We start from the raw sequence: 17,091 nt of genomic DNA, 5'->3' as shown, positions 1-17,091 counted from the left end.
AATAGGGTTAACAATAGTAACTACCTCCCTGGGTTGTGAAGGTTATGTGCGTTAGTGCTTGAAAACTGCTTAGCTCAGTGCCTGGCACAGAGTAATTGCCCAATAAGTACTAGTTGTGCCCCAGCCCCTCCCAGGGAGGCTCCTTTACACATAGGGATCATAAGGGAGGGAGGCAAGTCATGGCCATTGGGTTCTCTCAGTTAACCCACTTTGATCACCAAGGCCTTTGCCCAGGTTTCACCCATAAGTAATCATAACAATGAACATTCCCTTTCAGCCTTTAAACCAACTCACTGCTTCCACGAAGGTTTTATGTCACAGGCCATCAAAGAGCTCAGAAGACCACAGCCATATTAGAGGCCAGTGGAGCATGGCAGCCGGGTGTGGGCAGTGGGGTCAGTTGGCCTGGGCTCGAATCCTGGCTGCACCATTCCCGGCTGTGAGAGCTTGGGTAAGTCACCTCACCTCTCTGTGCCTCCATTCCTTCATCCACAAAATAGGGTTAACAATAGTAACTACCTCCCTGGGTTGTGAAGGTTATGTGCGTTAGTGCTTGGAAACTGCTTAGCTCAGTGCCTGGCACAGAGTAATTGCCCAATAAGTACTAGTTGTGCCCCAGCCCCTCCCGGGGAGGCTCCTTTACACATAGGGATCGTAAGGGAGGGAGGCAAGTCATGGCCATTGAGTTCTCTCAGTTAACCCACTTTGATCACCAAGGCCTTTGCCCAGGTTTCACCCATAAGTAATCATAACAATGAGCTAATGCTGCACTTGTTAGCATCTTGGGGGCAATGTCCCCCGGCACAACCCTCTTACCCTGTGCAGCCCGTTTCTTCTGTAGGCAGGCAGGGAGGCAGATTTGGAGATGAGGGGATCTGAAAAGAAGGAGCCAGAGCAATTGCCAGGAGCCCAAGCCAGGGTCCCTCTCCCTGAGTTCACTTGGCTACAAATGGCCAATATTACTCCTGACCCAGTGGAAAGGGGTGGGAGCCAGAGGTCACCAGCTCTTCCTGATGCTCTCCAGATTTGCCACTTGACCGTCTCAGAGGTACCTCATCCTGGTGGAATTCTAGCCCCACCTGAGGCACCCACTTGTATACTCTCCTGGCCTCTACTTACATACATCTATCCTGCTATTATGGACCTCTGTGTCCTGGCCACCGTGATGCTCTCCAGATTTGCCACTTGACCGTCTCAGAGGTACCTCATCCTGGTGGAATTCTAGGCCCACCTGAGGCACCCACTTGTATACTCTCCTGGCCTCTACTTACATACATCTATCCTGCTATTATGGACCTCTGTGTCCTGGCCACCGGGTGGCTCTGGAGGAAGGTCCTGGGATTGGAGTCAAGGTCAGAACCAGACAGCCAGGCTCCCAGGTGGGTGGAAAAGACACGTGACCTTTCTTTCTCTCTGGGAGCTGTTTGACATGGCAACTCTGGTTCTAGAACTCCAAACGGAGACCCACAATCTGACAAACAAAATGGGTAGATGACTTGAGATCAGGACTGTACTAGCACATCCATGTCGTATGGTCATCAGAGCTATGGGGAATGCAGCTGACTCAGCTCTGGCCCTCACAGGACACAGTAGGCTGGAGGAAGGGCAGGTAGAACATACCACTATCAGCCAGGTAGTGAGAACGAGGGGCTGCAAGAGAGAAAAGCCAGAGATCAGTGTTCATGGGGACAGACAGACTTGGTGGAGACAGTTCACGGAGACAATGGGACATGGCTCCCATACCTGGTCAACCTGGCTGGCAGGGAGGAGGGGCCTCCTTCGGTGCCTCCTTTCCCATTGGTCAGTTTCCAGTTGTCCCATCTGCATGGCATCCTCCCTCCCCTGCCCAGATCCTAGGCTGGCATCTGGCACAGAGCAGATACTCTGGGATATTTGCTGCACAGATGCGGTTGAATGGAGTTGAACTTTGAGTAGCATTGGTGTGCACTGCACAAAGCCCAGAGCCAGGGGTTGAAAACAGTGCCCCTCAGTGGTCAGACAGGGGAACAGGCTCATCCTGGCACTGAATTAGTACAGACCTAATTGCAGACGAATTACTTAATCATGCTTCAGTTTTCTGGTCTATAAGTGGGGAGTGATAGTGTCTCCCTTATAGGGTCATTGTGAGGAATATATGACAGAATACAGTAAGATACTTAGTACAGAGCCTGACACATACAAAACCTTCATAAAACTGGCTTTATCCTCCCCCCCCCCCCCATCTTCAATCTCACTGACAGTCAAGGTACAATATGGTGAAGGGGGAAAAGCTCATGCTTTGGGTTCACTCCAACTTGGGTCTGATCATGGCTCAATCACTTACTGGCTTTCTGACTTTGTGCAAATGGCTTAACCTCAGTTCTCTCATCTGTAAAATGGGTGATATTAATCCCTTTACATTGTGGGTCTCTGTGAAGACCAGGAGTTATTATGTATCTACAAATTCCTGGAACACATAAGTATAATAAACTATGCCTTTTACTATCCAACAAGTATTGATCTGAGATGGGATTTCCTGGCAGGACTGAATCCCAGAGGGGTAAGAAAAGCCAGAGGCAGACAGAGTATGTGTGTGTGCCCAGGAACAGGGAGGAGCTTACAATGAAATTCTCAAGATGAAGTGCTTGAATGAGGCCTCTGCTTGTACACCTCCAGGTGAGTAGGCTCCCTACCACAGGAGGCAGGCTCCCATATCTTGGAGCCATTCAGACTATGAGAAAACATTTTTCTTTAAACTGACCCTGATAGGAAATCATGGCTTCAGGTAGCCCAAAGAAGTGGGAGTGACTGCTCAGGGCACAGCATGGTTTTATCTGGTGCTCCATGCAGTCCCTTGCTAAATCTGTATTCTAGACCCAGGTGAGGCTCCCCAAGGGGGCACCAGAGATGGAGGCGAGTGGGAGGCTCTGGGATTAACTTTCGTGGCCAGCCTCTCTGATTCCTCTGTTAGCCCAAGGGATTGAATTTGGGGCTGGATGTGTTCCAAAGAAACTTTATTTGTAAAAACAAGCAGGGGACTGTATTAAGTGAACTCCATCACTTACAGACTGAGCAACTGTGGTCAAGTTACCAAAGCCTCCTGTGCCTTAGCCCCCATCTAAACATGTGGGGTGATAATGGCACCCACTGCACAGGGCTGCTGTGAGGAAGGAGAGAGAGGATGCATGGACGTGCCTCCCAGGGTGTCAGCTCAAAGTGAACACCCACCAACGCCAGCCAGTCATGGAGGAAAGTGCCCCCACCCTGTCGGGCTTCCAGAGCAGTGCTTACAGCCATTGAGGGACATCTCATAACCAGCTGTGTGCAGGGCCTCCCGGCTGCTGGTGGAGCTCCGGGGAGGGGTCCAGGGATCCGCGTAGGAGCTAGACCGGGCCTTCATCTCCTCCTTCAGAATCAGCCGTCCAATGCCACTCTGGAGCTGCGGGTGCCAGAGGAGCATGATGAAGTTGGAAGGAAACAAAGGACTCTGGCATGGAACAGGCTTGGGAAAGGCTGAGCCGGAGGACCCTCTCTAGCAAACCTCATCATTTTTGCCTTCCCAGCACCCCTCCCTTGTAACACCCATATTTTCCTTTGGGACATCATCTCTCTTGTAGGAGTCCTGTGGTCTGGGTGGGGCTCTGGTGGTGGGCACAGAAAAGCTGGCCAGGCCAGTGATGGGATAAAAATAACATAATTTAAAATTAACCATTTTAAAGTAAACCATTCAGTGGCATTTAGTATATTCACAGTGGTGTGCAACCACCACCGCTATCTAGTTTCAGAACATCTTTATTACACTCAAAGGAGACCCTGTGCCCATTAAGCAGTCACTACCCATTCCCTTCTCCCCCAACCCCTGGTAATCACCAATCTGCGTTCTGTCTCTATGGATTTGCCTATTCTGGATATTTCACATAAATGGAATCATAGAATATGCATGCTTTTGTGTTTGGCTTCTTTCACTAAGCATGATGTTTTTGAGGCTCATCCACATTGTGGCATGTATCAGTGCTTCATTTTGTTTATCCATTCATCATTTGATGGACTTTGGGTTGTTTCCCCCTTTTGGCCCTTGTGAATAGTGCTGCTATGAGCATGGGTGTACCTGTGTTTGTTTGAGTCCCCATTTTCAGTTTTTTGGGTATATACGTAAGAGTGGGATTGCTGGGTCATATGGTAATTCTGTGTTTAACTTTTTGAGGAACTGCCAAAATGCTTTCCACATTAGATGCACCATTTTACATTCTCACCAGCAACGAACGAGTGTTGCTGGAGCTCACTTACCAATACATGAGAACAACCTTCCAAGCCTGAAACCAATGCAAGCCCCACAACAGAAGAAAGTGACAATCTCCCTATGGTCCTTTTTTTTTTTTTTTTGAGCAGCTAGATCTGGTCATACCTGAAGCTAATCCTATCGTTTGACTTTTCACTTATGCAAAGCTATGCATTTCTTTTTCCTATCATAAGTGAATTTGAATTTGGTTTCTGTTACTTGCAAATGAAAAAATCCTCAGTGATACCCTCTAAGCATCTTATTCAGTGGTGTGGCCTGCTTACCTTGTGCATGCTGCGGTCAAAATCGTCCTCCTCTCCTCCTGATGAGAACCTTCTGGCTCGGGGCACTGCCAAAAGACAGAGAGGATCAGCCTCGGTATGTGCTCCCCCTCAGCCTGCCCTGGCTTAAGCCACTTGGAGTTGGTTATTCTTTTTTCTTTCTTTCTTTTTTTTTTTTTGCAATTGAAATCATCTTCTCTAAGATACCCCATGCCTACTGGGAGTGGTCTCTCCTGTCTTTGCAGACTCTGAACACTGACTGTCTCCTGTGGGTACTGATCACTGCCCACTTTGGGTTATACTTGTATTTGTGTCTTAACTCTTTTGCTAAATGGAGGATTCTTTGGAGGTGATGAATGAGTCATCTTTGAGCTTCCACGAAGCTTTGCCCAGAATGGACATTCAATTAGTAAAGGCGTGTGTTGAATCAAAGTGGATCTCGACAAAAATTTTTCCCTAACTTGGAAGGAACAGCTTGGGCTGCCTGATGGGTGGGGTGGTGCCCTGCAGACCACCAAGACCCCCGCCAGGGTATTTCTGAGAGCCTTCCATTTCCCCACATCCTCTCTTTTTCTATACTCCAAGCCATTTTTCACCCTACAGCCAAAGTGGTCTCTCAAAGGCACAAATGAGATCATGTCACTCCTTTCTGTGGCTTCTCACTATTTAGGATGATAACCAAAATCCTTACCCCAACCCACGGACACCTCCCTCATGCCCCACTCTCTGTCCTCCCTGTCCAAGCTCAAGGTTAGGCTGACAGCTTCTCTTTCCTCCAGTGGAACCCACACTCCCATTCCCATCCTGGGTCTTTGCAGGTGTGTTTCTACATTCTCTGCTGATTTGATCTCCTGTCACTCTTCCTATAGCAGCCGAGAAGCTTTTGTCATCTTCTAGCTGGACAGCATGCCCTTGCCATCAGCTCTCCTACCCTTTGTATATCACCTCCCTCTCACAGATGGGACTTAGGTCTCCTCCACAAGGGCAGGGACCTGGTATGTTTTGCTCTCCAGTGTATCTCTAGGCCCATGGCTGGCCCTTAATACATGCTTGTTGAATGAATAAAAGTCCTCAGTTATACACCATATGCATTCTTATTCGGAATGAGTGTGTGAAGGAATGGGTGACTGTCTGTCCTGATCTCCTGTGTCCTTGGCACAGATGATAGGGCTCTGGCCCCAGGGACCCATGGAAATGTTACCTTTGGGGGACCCATGGTAGGTCCAGTACTCAGACTCTGCAGCATAGTAGGGGTCTGGCGAGTAGACTGGACTGTACTTGGAGGCCTGACTGATGTCTTCACTGGTTTTGCTCTTGGTTGCTGTAGACAAATCACCTGCAAAGGACCCAAGGAGAGTGCTTCAGGAAGGCAGAGTGTCCTGGCCGGAACTGTGCACCCCTTTCCTTATCTCTGCCAGCTTCCAGCCCAGGGGAGTGAGGCCACTTTAAGGTGGAGTCTCTGGTAAGAGGGTCTGGGACAAGGAGCATTAGAACCGGAAAAGCACTGGGGCCAACCCTTCATTTTACATTTGGGAATATGAATGCCAGAGAGGGGAAGGGGCTTACTCAAAACTACAAAGAAAGCACTGGAATTGGACCAGACCCCAGCCCAGGGCTCCTTCTAGCACATTACATGGACTCTTAGGTCTGCTCCTGAGTGAACACGAAAGCTGTGGCTCCTCAAAGTAAGACTTGACAGGTCCCAGGTGAGCCTGCCTTACCTTCTTAACCCTTTACAAGCCTGCCTTGCTATGGATTTGGACCTCCTCGAGGGTGAGATTGCCAGTCAGGGCCATGATGCATGTTGAGGCTGGTCAACCTTCTCTTCACATCCTGCTTGGGGAGACTACATGGCCCAAAGGAAGGAGCACTGCACAGGGGGTCAGCAAAGCTGGGTTCTGGCTCCAGCTCTGCCACTTAACTCAGTTGCAATACTGGGAAGATCCTGCCCCCCTCTGCCTCAGTTCCCTCATTTGTAAGTGTGAGAATTGGTCTGCTGGCTCTGGTGCCATCCAGCTCCAGGCTTCTACCAGAAGTAAGCCCATGACAGGGTGAACAAAAACCCAGTGCAGGAACAAATATCTCCAGGGCAGTGACTTGAGAGTGGCTCAAAGATTGGTGACAGGCTGACAGGGTAGAAAGAGAGGGGCTGGGGAACGAGTGTGGCTCTGCAATCATTTCTCAGGGACAGCTATAGAGAAGCTTTAGGAACAAGCTCTATGCTCTGCATAGCCAGAGCAGTGGCGGGTTCTGGCTTGAGCCAGCTCCAGGCTCTGCACCAGTCCCCAGCAGCTCTTGCTTCCAAATCTTTCACATTCTCCTCTTGATCAAGCTCCTGGCAGCTCCTCCTGGCCAATCGCATATAGCCATTTCATCTGCCCTCTTATACATGCAATCCACCTCCACCCCAGACTCATCCTAAGTCTGTTTTGGAGCTACCCCTCACAGCCCACCTGCAAAATCTCACGAAGTCCTGAGAAGCTTGGGACCCAGGAGTCTTTTCTGGATATAAAGTCAAACTACCCTTGTCGGGGTTGGCACCTTTCTATGGCCACTCAGGGGCACATGGTATGTCCTACACAGCCACATGTACATTAGCATGTGCTCACAGACTCACCTTGGACCCCCTGCTCAGCCCCCTCCGAAACTGAGGATGTTTGTCTGAATAGCAGGGTCACTATTTATACTTGTACTGTCCCTTTCACCAGCTCTAGTTAGTTCAGATCTGGGTGCAGGACTGCTTCGCCCATCTCCAACCTCATCCAATTTTGTGCTCCCCTCTGGTATCCAACTAGACCCATAAGCAAGTGAGGGTGCACAGGGCGGCAGCTGCTCCTCTGCATCCTCAAAGGAAGGATGTGCTTATCTTACTGAGGCTCAGTAAGTGCTTTTTGCAACAATGAACAGGAGGTCTCAGTGGTGAATGACTTGGTAGTTCTCACACTGAGTGCAGGTAAGAATCATGGACAAAGCCAGTTATAGTGCAGATCCTTGGGCCACACACTAGTATTTCTAATTAAGGGAGTCTGGGGCTTGGAAGGAGTTCGGGAATCTATGTTTTTAATAAGTCTCTCTTTCAGATGCAGATGGTCCATAGACCATTCTCTAAGAAACACTGAATGAATGAAGGAATAAAGTGATTTCCTGATCCTTTCTCATTTACATCCCTTCTGCAAGTCTCCAGTCACTCTCAGGAGACTGTGACTGAGATTGGCTTAGAGCAGGGCTTCCCAAGCCAGGCCAGGCATCAGAATCACCTGGAGAAACTGTTATAAATACAAAATTCCAATTCAGTAAGTCTGGGGTAAGGCCCAGGAATCTGCATGCATCCCCTCTGATTCTAATAAACATTTCTGAGTATCAGTGCCTTGGAGTGTGACTCTCCCAGGGGAATGTGCATTGTACAAGGATTTCTCTGATCATGGAATTTAGGACACCAGACAGCAGGTAAGGAGGGATTGGGGAAGCGGTGGGAAAGGATTTAGGGGACATGAGGCCTTCCTTGCTCTTTTGAAATGACACCAAACTCCTCCCCAATGTCACCCTGAGTGATGGGGGGCAACCAACAAGAAGAGTCGAGTTGTGACCTTGTGTTATGTTGCTCTTGGTGGCCTGTGCAGAGCATCTGCATAGATGGTTAACTTCCCCCCGCCCCCACTCTTGTCTGGCCAAGCCCTATCTGCCTCTGATCATACCATGCCGTTTGTAGATCGGGGGTTTCCGGTAGATGTTACTTTCTCCAGCTGCCAGACAGACCAGGAAGGTACCAGGACAGAGAGAGAGGGAGAGAAAGAGAGAGAGAGAGAAAGAGTGAGAGAGAGGAGAAAGGGAGACAGGACTTGGTCAGTTGATCTCAGAAGAGAGAGATGGTCAGCAACTTTTTCCAAGGGACCACCATCTTTCCCCTGGCAGACTTCCTGTTCCAAAGTTGAACCTCCAACCTCTCATCCCAACAGGTTCCAAGTGTGGAGGGGGGAGAGGAATGGATGGATTCAATGGTGCTGAGGAAGGGGCTTGGGTTTTGAATGGTGGGCATGCAGGCACAGGTGGGTGCACGCTCAGCAGAACTCCATGCAGGAAGGTGTCCACGGCCTCCATCCAGTGGTCACGCCTCATTCCAAGTGAAAGTCCCCAGGATGCTGCAGCCAAGTGTCAGCACGATCTTCCCACCCTTCCCTCAAAGACAGACAGGACGGGACCCCTCTGGGACAGTTGAAAACAGTGTATGTGAAACAGCAGGACAAGCTCTTGGGGGGAGAGTGAGTGTTGAGTGAAGAGCTGAGCTCAGAGTTAGGAGACTGGGGTCCAGGCCCGGCTCTGCTGTAACTCAGGGTGGGACCTTGTCCAAACCACATCTGTAATGTCATCAAGCCCCTGCCTTCCTCTCATCTTCTGTCACTACCTCCAGCACACTGACTTTATACTTGCCTAGGATGTTTTCCCATGAGATCTTCACATGCCTGGCTCCTTCTTATCTTTCAGCTTTAATGTCACCTCCTCCAAGAAGCCCTTCCTGACCACCCCACCTCACCCAGCCTTCCCCACCCCAGTCACTCTCTCACAGTGCACTGTTTCTTTTAATGCTTATAGAATCTTTCATTACCTGAAAGTATCTTTTTCGTATTTATTTATTCATTTATTATCTTTCTCCCCACATTAGAACATAAACACCATGAAGACTGGATCTGGGCTGGGTTGAGCACAGCTGCAAGCTCAGGGCTCAGACAGTGCCTGGTTGTGCAGATTGAACAATAAAGGCTCAGGGAAGCCAAGTCACCAGCCCAAGGTCATGAGCTTATAGCAGCAGAATTGGGATTCAGCCCCAAGAGCTTTGATGCAAAAGCCTGTGGCCTTCACCACTATGTGTTAGTGCTGCGCCCATCACAGCCCTCAGACATTCGAGGCATTTCACACTAGCTCCCTGCGTCTTTTCTCCTCTAGGCTGTTCTTCTCTGGGCTGCTTGCTTGTGGTTCTGATCAAGGCTGGTTCTATGAAGTGGGTTGACTAAAGCCGAGGGCATATTGGGGCTGGAGGGTGAGTTAGTGTAGGCGACTGGTTAGGGAGGGTCCCCCAGAAACCTGCTTCTCCTCAGTGCCTGTGCAGCATTAAGTGGGTGACTTGGGCGCCCAGTGACCCCCTGGAGCATGCACCCATGCTGGGAATTCCGGGCTAGCAGCGCCTACCTGGGATGTGAAAGTGCTTGGGAGCCTGGTAAGAGGTTGGAGTGGAGGACCTCACATCTAACTGGCTATGGTATGGAGAGCTCCGGCCACTCTCGGGCCCTGGAGCAGGCACGCAGGCAGTGGTCCCAAGAGAACAGAGGCACAGAGAAAACAGGCATTAACAACGCGGTGGCAGTTGAGGAAGCAGCGAGGTGATGACAGCAGGGGTGGGGGATGGGGCTGGGTGCCCCAGCGTGCTCGGGCTCCAGCGTTGGAGGAAGCATGTGCTCTCATGCAGCGCATCTGCAGAGACAGGCTCGACCTTGTTTCCTTGCCTGACCCCACACTCTGATTGTGTGGGTTGTCAGAATCCACTTGATGGAGCTTCAGGAGGGTGACTTCGTGCCTCCCAGCTCCCTGCCCCTCCCGGTCCCCTCCCTTACTTTCTCCTTTCCTCCATCCAAGCGCCTGCTGCACTCCCAACCTCAGGGGACAGTGGACGGTGTGACTGGTTGGGTAGGGCTGGGCCTCGGGTGAAGGCCAGTCCACAGCCCTGTTTCGATCTCCTGGGTCTACCCTCTGGGTGGGGCAGGCCCGAGCATGAGGATGAAGGAGTCTTCTTCCAGCCAGGGCCACAGGACATTCCCCTCTCCTTCCTGCTGCTTCTTAGTGCCACAAACCCCACCACTCCCCGGCCAGGGACATCTCAGGGACTCAGTGAGGCCTAGCTGGTCACTGGGTGGCCACAGGCCTCCAGAGGGCCTTGCTTTGACAGGAGGACCCTGCTTTGACAGAGACCACAGGGGAGCCTCGTGCTGTACTGCGTCTCCCCCTGGCACTTCCTCTCCCTCTGGGGTGTCCCCTTCCTTACCAGAGCGGTAGTAGTGGTGAGGAGAGCGGGGGAAGGTGGGGGACATGCTCTGTCGACTGTAGGTGGGGGAGTCGATGTATCCCGGGCTGGAGGCCCGTCTCTGCCGGAGGTCCAGGTTCTCGTAGATGTCCTGGGGAGGAAGTGGGGCTGTGAGCAAGGCTGGAATTAGGTGGGCCTGTGGCCAAAGGTCCAGCAGGCAAGTGGGGTATGACATGACTGGGATTTAGAGGCACGAATACAGAGACCCCTTCCCTGAGTTACACCTATACCCTGAAGAGGGCAATAGAGCATTTTCACGGCCTCACCCATCACTTGCAGGCCCTTGAATGGAACCCACGGGTTAGTCCCTGCAATCTGACCAGGGACCGCAGAAACATGAGGAAGGCTGTCTCTGGGTAGGAAGGGCACGTCGAGTTCTCCCAACCGTATCATCCCTTATGCCCCCGCCACTCACTCCAGGGCATGCTCCTAAGTTTCTCCATCTCTGCCCTGGGTGGAAAGAGCACCATGGGCAAGGGCTTGGGGCCCCCCTGGGGGAGCTGAGGAGGGGTAGTCGAGTTCTCCCAACCGTATCATCCCTTATGCCCCCGCCACTCACTCCAGGGCATGCTCCTGAGTTTCTCCATCTCTGCCCTGGGTGGAAAGAGCACCATGGGCAAGGGCTTGGGGCCCCCCTGGGGGAGCTGAGGAGGGGTGAAGTCAGCACAAAGGGACACAATTATATAAAAGGTCTCCCCGACCTTTTACATATCAACTTAATTCTTTATCAGCTTAATTACCTGCGAGTAGGGAGATAACGTTCCCAGCGACTTAGAAGCAAAGTTTGAAGGCAGTCATGGAAGGAGCAGGAGAAAAAGGAGGGAGAGAGGAAGGGGCAGAGTATGGTTAGATGGTTCGGCAGAGAGAGGGGCTGCAGCCACCCCTTGGCATCCCTCTCCAGATAACAGCCTTCCTTAGGATTCCAGAATGTCAACATTGCTGATGGGAGGTAGGAAACCTCGAGGTTAGCCTGCCCTCTCTTTACAAATGGAAAAACCAAGGCTCAGGGAGGGAATGTGAAGGCTCAGGGCCGCTCAGGGAGGAAGTACCAAGGTCTCCACTTGGCCCCCGGCTTCTCCACTGCAAGCTCAGAGCTATTTTCCCCGCCCTGTCTCTCTGCTGGTTCACGACCCCTCTGTGGTTCACAAGGACAATGCCCAGGGCAGGGGACCCAACTATAGAGCCAAGGGAGCCCCAGGCTGCTGCCGTCAATGAGGGAGCTGAGCTGGTGGGTGGTGCATCCACCTGGAGGTGGGATGTCCCTAGTGAAGAGGGTCGCTGCCACCCAGCTCCAGCATGTCAAGGCCATGCTGATGCCTGCCCCATGTTAACCCAGCATCTTAATCTTCACAGACAAGTCAGAAATGCAGCTTCTTATGTGAACTCTCCCAATGTTTACATGTTGACAACTAATTTACACTCTGAAAAGACACTTTGTGAGTGAAACAAAACAAATCTGAGGTGTGGCCTGGGGCCCTAGTTTGCTATCTCTAACGTCAGGAGAATCAGTTTCTACCAAACACTTGATCCCTTTTTCCTGGCCAGATCCAGGGAATCTCAGCATTGGGCTTTTCAGGCAAGCAGAACTACAGCCCCTTTAGAGAGGAAGGGGCCTTGCCCGAGGTCACAAGGCTAGTTATGGTGGAGCTGGGACAAGAGCCTAACACTCTGCCCACCAGGCTGGGGCTCCTTCTGCTCCAAATGATCTCAGCTCAGAAGGCCTGAGCTGGGGTTTGAAATCTCCAGGGATATAGACTGCCCGGACCTCCAGTGTCATGGCCACCCTGCCCTCTCTAGAGAACACTTTTTCTCTTGCCTAGAAACCATTTAATGATTTCAAAAGCCATCTGATGCTGAATCTTTATAAAAGTGTCTCTTCCTCTGAGCACAGGGGCTTAAGGCCAGGTGGAGAAAACAGAGAACATGCTTACTCAGGGATTATAAACCTAAATGGCCATTGAGCCTGGCAGGGGATAAGAGCCAGGGGCTGAGTATAAGAAAAATTCTCCACTGTGAGAAAACAACTCAAGTGTCTCTTCCTCTGAGCACAGGGGCTTAAGGCCAGGTGGAGAAAACAGAGAACATGCTTAATCAGGGATTATAAACCTAAATGGCCATTGAGCCTGGCAGGGGATAAGAGCCAGGGGCTTAGTATAAGAAAAATTCTCCACTGTGAGAAAACAACTCAAGGGATAAGTGGTCACAGACTCCAGGCTTCAGTGTTAGGATTTAATGGGGAGTTGTGAGGACTGGGGAGCCCCTGTCCTGTCTACAGGGGGCGCTGCTATCCATCTCCAGATGGTGGAAATACAGGTATAATGTTGCCAGCTCTGACTTTTCAAGAAAAGCCAGAAAGCCAGATTTTTGGATGAAATCCCTTGATTTTTAAATGTTGGTTATAAATTCCAGTTTAAAAGAGTCTGGGAGCCAGCCCTGTGGAGGCTAAACTGCCTGTGATGGAGCGGGCTAGGGACTCCAGTGGGACCTCCTCTCCTACAGCAGCCCAGGGAGAAGGGCAAGTCGTGATACCTCTCCATAGCCACATCTCTCCAGCATTTCATCGGACGTGTATCTGGAATGAGGCTCGTAGGAAATGAGGTCGGGGCGCTGCACCTCGTAGATGGACTTAACCTTGGGGAGAGCTGCCAGGTCTTTGTAATTAAGGATCTCATTATCCACTTTAGCCTGGGAAAGAGGGAAATGGACAGGAAAGAAGCAGAAAGATAAGAGGGGAAAAAAGAATGGAGAGAGGAAGCAAAAACAAGGTACAGGAGGAACGAGCTTCTCCAGTTTCCACTAAAAACAAAATATTAGTATCAAATAGAAGAATCATAGAGTGTTAGAATAAGAATGGTCTCAGAGGCCATCCATTCCAACAGGGCTCACATTTACTGAGCACGTACTGTTTGTGAGGGCCCATGCTTTACAGGAAATGTCATAACGCCTCTGTGAAGTAAGTGTCAATATTATTCCTATTTTTCAGATGAGGAAACTGAGGATTGAAGGGTTCTCCAACTTGCACCACTTAGCTAGTAGGTTTGAATCCAGTCTCAACTGTGCAGCCTGGGTGCTGACTGCCTTCAACCTCACCAGTTAGGATATCCCAACTCACAGCATCCTTGAAGAAGATGATGACAGTAAAGACAAAAAACAAAAAACAAAAAAAGTAAAAAAAAAAAAAAAAAACCAAAAAAAACAAATCATCATAGTAAAACACTAGCTAACATTTGGTGAACATTTATTATGAGCCAGGCCCTGTCTCAAGTTTGTTATATGAATTAACTCAGTTAATCCACACAACTCACAACTCTAGTAATAGGTACTAATATTATCCTTGTTTTGAATAAGGAAACATAGGCACAGAAAAATAAATTAACTTGCCCAAGGTCACACATCTAATAAGTAGCAAAACCAGAACTTGAACTCAGGTAGTCTGGCCTGAGAGCCCGCCCTCTGCAGTGGCCTCTCCCGGATGGGGAGTTTACTGTCTTACATTGTCAGAAGGCTAGACTCAGAATGCTGCTCCTTACATGGAACTGAAATGAGCCTCTAACTTCTACTTTACTTCGCCTGAGTTCAGCCCTCTAGAGCTGCGCAGATTGAGACAGCTTCCCCTTGCATGTCATAGCCCATGTCCCTTCCATGTCCACGTCCTCCAGCTGTTCCCTCTGTGACCTGGTTCCTGCTATGTCAACCAAGATCTGCCCCTTCTGTAACTACTGAGACTTGCAAGGTCCTAGAGTGAGGTCAGTTAAGACAGAGGCCATTAGATAGAGAATTCGAGAAGACCACATTGTCCTCATAACGTTCTCCCAATGCTACAGGGGCCAGGTAAAGTCCTAGCACCAAGACTACTTTAGAGAGAGCAGCATTCATAAATACTTCGTAAGCTTCCCCAGGCCCTTTCACTCTTCTATCCCTGTCCCATCCCACTGCTGTTTGGGCACCGTGCTGTTTAGTCTCCATTGTCCCTAGACCCACTGTCTACCCTTCTGTGGCTGGATCTGTGCCCTGAACCTTCCAGGCTGCCTCACGACCTCTCCTGCTCTCATTTGGGTTTGTCTGGCAGGAGGCTGCACTGACTGGATGGTGCGTGCAGAGTGCGGCTGGTGTACTCATTTCCCAGGCAACCTCCCTGCCTGGCTGTGGGTAGGGCACGACTACTGTCTGGTGGCTGCTCTTCTGCAGCTCCAGCTCTGATAGCATTGTTCCCTTCCCTTGTCTCTTTAGACTTAGGGTGGTAACAATGTCCTGCTGTCACAGTCCTTAGGCCTCACTCTGTCTTGTGGGTCCCCTTAACTCTGCCCACACCTCTCTGAATGGTCCCCTCCTGAAACCCTCCTCAGTTGAACTCTTTGAGATGTGCCATCTGATTTCTTCCAGAGCCTGCTGCCACAGACACCCATGTCTGTACCAATTTGGGGGTGTGTGGGTAAGGGGACCCTTATTAGGAGAGTCCACTTGCTGAAGTGACTGCCTGTTGTCCTGGGATGTTAGATTTTGACCTTGAGAGCCCTTGGCATCTTAAAAACTCATCTTGACCCATAATTATTTATCTCGGCACTTTACTCCAAACCTCAATAATACTAAATTTATATTTCTTTCTAGCTGCCTTGTTTACAGGGCTATAAATGAGCCTTAGGTCTGGAGACACTCTGATTGATCAGAGGCATCCTAACATAATTAGCCAGGAAGGAAGGAAGAGAAAACATGGGGCTGGCTGAAGTCAAACCACCTGAAGATGATTCTAGAAGTCAGTGAGGGATGTAGCAAAGTTTGAAAAGTCTGAAAGAACCTGCCTGCTCCAGGTTCACTGATAATTCTATTTTCATACCGAATCTCAAGTATCTATGAGAATTAAACCAATATTCTATCTGCCTTTTATTGCAAGTCCCCAAAGTGGATTGATGGATTTTTCATGAAATTTGGAAGCCTTGTATGGAATGATCTGACTTAACACGTGGCTCATATGACCTGTGTGGTCCTTCCCCAGAGCAGCAGAATGGGAGGTGCCATGAAAGGTGAGAGCAGCAGAGCAGAAGGAAGACCTGTGCCTATGCTGGGATGCAAGGGGCAACTGACATCAACATAGAAGCCCCCAGCAAGAGGGCATGAGCACAGTTGTCCCCAGCTGCCATTATGTACCTGTAGTGGAGCTGCTTCTCACAAGGGCAACTGCAGGAGGCTTTCTCTGGTACTCCAAGGGGAGCATCATCAGGGCCTAACTTATTCCACAAAGTTTAATGAGACTCAGTAGTAGCACAGGGGGACCAGCCAGTGATTAGCAGCATCATAGTGCAGCAGCTTCCTGAACTCTCACGTCCCAGTAACTCTCTTCTGCTCACCTTTGCTCACACTTGTCAATAACCTTCTCACAGCTCTGAAATAAAGCCCATTAATCCTGCTGTGTTCTGGCACGTTCATAGTACCTGCGGGACTATCATCTCTCGTGTTCCGTACAGGAATCTGCACTTGTCAATAACCTTCTCACAGCTCTGAAATAAAGCCCATTAATCCTGCTGTGTTCTGGCGCGTTCATAGTACCTGCGGGACTATCATCTCTCGTGTTCCGTACAGGAATCTTCAATGACTGCAGCCTGTGATCAAAGCAGCTAGTCTTTTGTGACAGCCATATGGTAATATTGACCCATATTGAAGTTGCAGCCAGTGATAACTCTTACGTCTTTTTTTCATTTGACCAGAGAAAGAAAGGAAGGGAAAGAGTCCTATCAATAGGCATTGTCCAGGGATCAAAGAGGAAACTGGATGTGGATTTGAAGTAATGATCTAGCAGTGGTGGTCGGGGCTGGCTGTTTTGGGGGACTGTATCTAGAACTTCTGAGTAGGAGTGGGTTTCCTGCTACAGGCTATTTCCCCACATTTCTGGTCTTCTTGGCTCCTTTGACTTGCAGAAGGTTGGAACAGTCCACAGTAAATCCTACTGAGATCTGCTGTTCATTTCAGTCCTCCTGGTGCTGCCCCTCCCACTTTCTTTAGCTTCCTTCTGTTTATCCCTCATGTGTGAGCTTAAACGTTTCTCCTTCAGGGGTGGCTTCTCCCAACCCGGCCTAGACTGTCGGGTCCCTCAGTTCATCTGTAGCACCACCAGAGAGCCATATACCTTTTCTTCTTGGAACTTGTAAATACAACTGATTATTCATGGCATTATGTGTTCAGTGTCCTGAGCATGGGCATCAGGCTGTGTAGTTCACCATGATTTCCCCAGCACAGAGCACAGTGCTTAGCACAGAGTCTATGCTTGGCACACATTTGTTGGACGAATGAATAAATTATGTACACAAGGGATCTCTGAGGTTATCTAACTCTACCCTTGTCCCTGCTCCACATTCCTGGCAAATGATGAGTCTCTCTGTTTTTGCCTCTGGAGATGAGAGCTCAGGGACACGCAGGGGGAGGTGGTTTGTTCCATCCGTGGGCTTCTCACATGATTAGAAAGCTCTTCTTAATGTTTGCAAGTC

General features: G+C 49.9%; 1 protein-coding gene across 3 annotated transcripts in view; it reads right to left on the bottom strand.

The window, feature by feature from the left end:
- The window catches only part of ABLIM3 (actin binding LIM protein family, member 3), a 59,891-nt gene that overhangs the window by 6,219 nt on the left and 36,581 nt on the right, over positions 1-17,091 (bottom strand). The window contains exons 7-15 of one of the 3 annotated variants that reach the window (XM_008590920.1): positions 13,142-13,297; positions 11,353-11,382; positions 10,574-10,703; positions 9,724-9,822; positions 5,741-5,875; positions 4,543-4,607; positions 3,271-3,418; positions 1,621-1,650; positions 817-875 (exon numbers count right to left, since the gene is read on the bottom strand). In XM_008590920.1, coding sequence (XP_008589142.1) covers positions 817-875; positions 1,621-1,650; positions 3,271-3,418; positions 4,543-4,607; positions 5,741-5,875; positions 9,724-9,822; positions 10,574-10,703; positions 11,353-11,382; positions 13,142-13,297 — 852 coding nt within the window. Of the gene's footprint in view, positions 1-816; positions 876-1,620; positions 1,651-3,270; positions 3,419-4,542; positions 4,608-5,740; positions 5,876-8,234; positions 8,283-9,723; positions 9,823-10,573; positions 10,704-11,352; positions 11,383-13,141; positions 13,298-17,091 lie in introns of all 3 variants that reach the window. The other 2 variants (XM_008590922.1, XM_008590923.1) reach the window with 2 other exon arrangements.

Source organism: Galeopterus variegatus, unplaced genomic scaffold (genome assembly GCF_000696425.1).
Source record: "Galeopterus variegatus unplaced genomic scaffold, G_variegatus-3.0.2 Scaffold6455, whole genome shotgun sequence".
In the NCBI taxonomy this organism is placed as follows: Eukaryota; Metazoa; Chordata; class Mammalia; order Dermoptera; family Cynocephalidae; genus Galeopterus; species Galeopterus variegatus.
The sequence above is the reverse complement of the archived record's forward strand: the minus strand, read 5'-3'. Positions and strand labels throughout refer to the sequence as shown.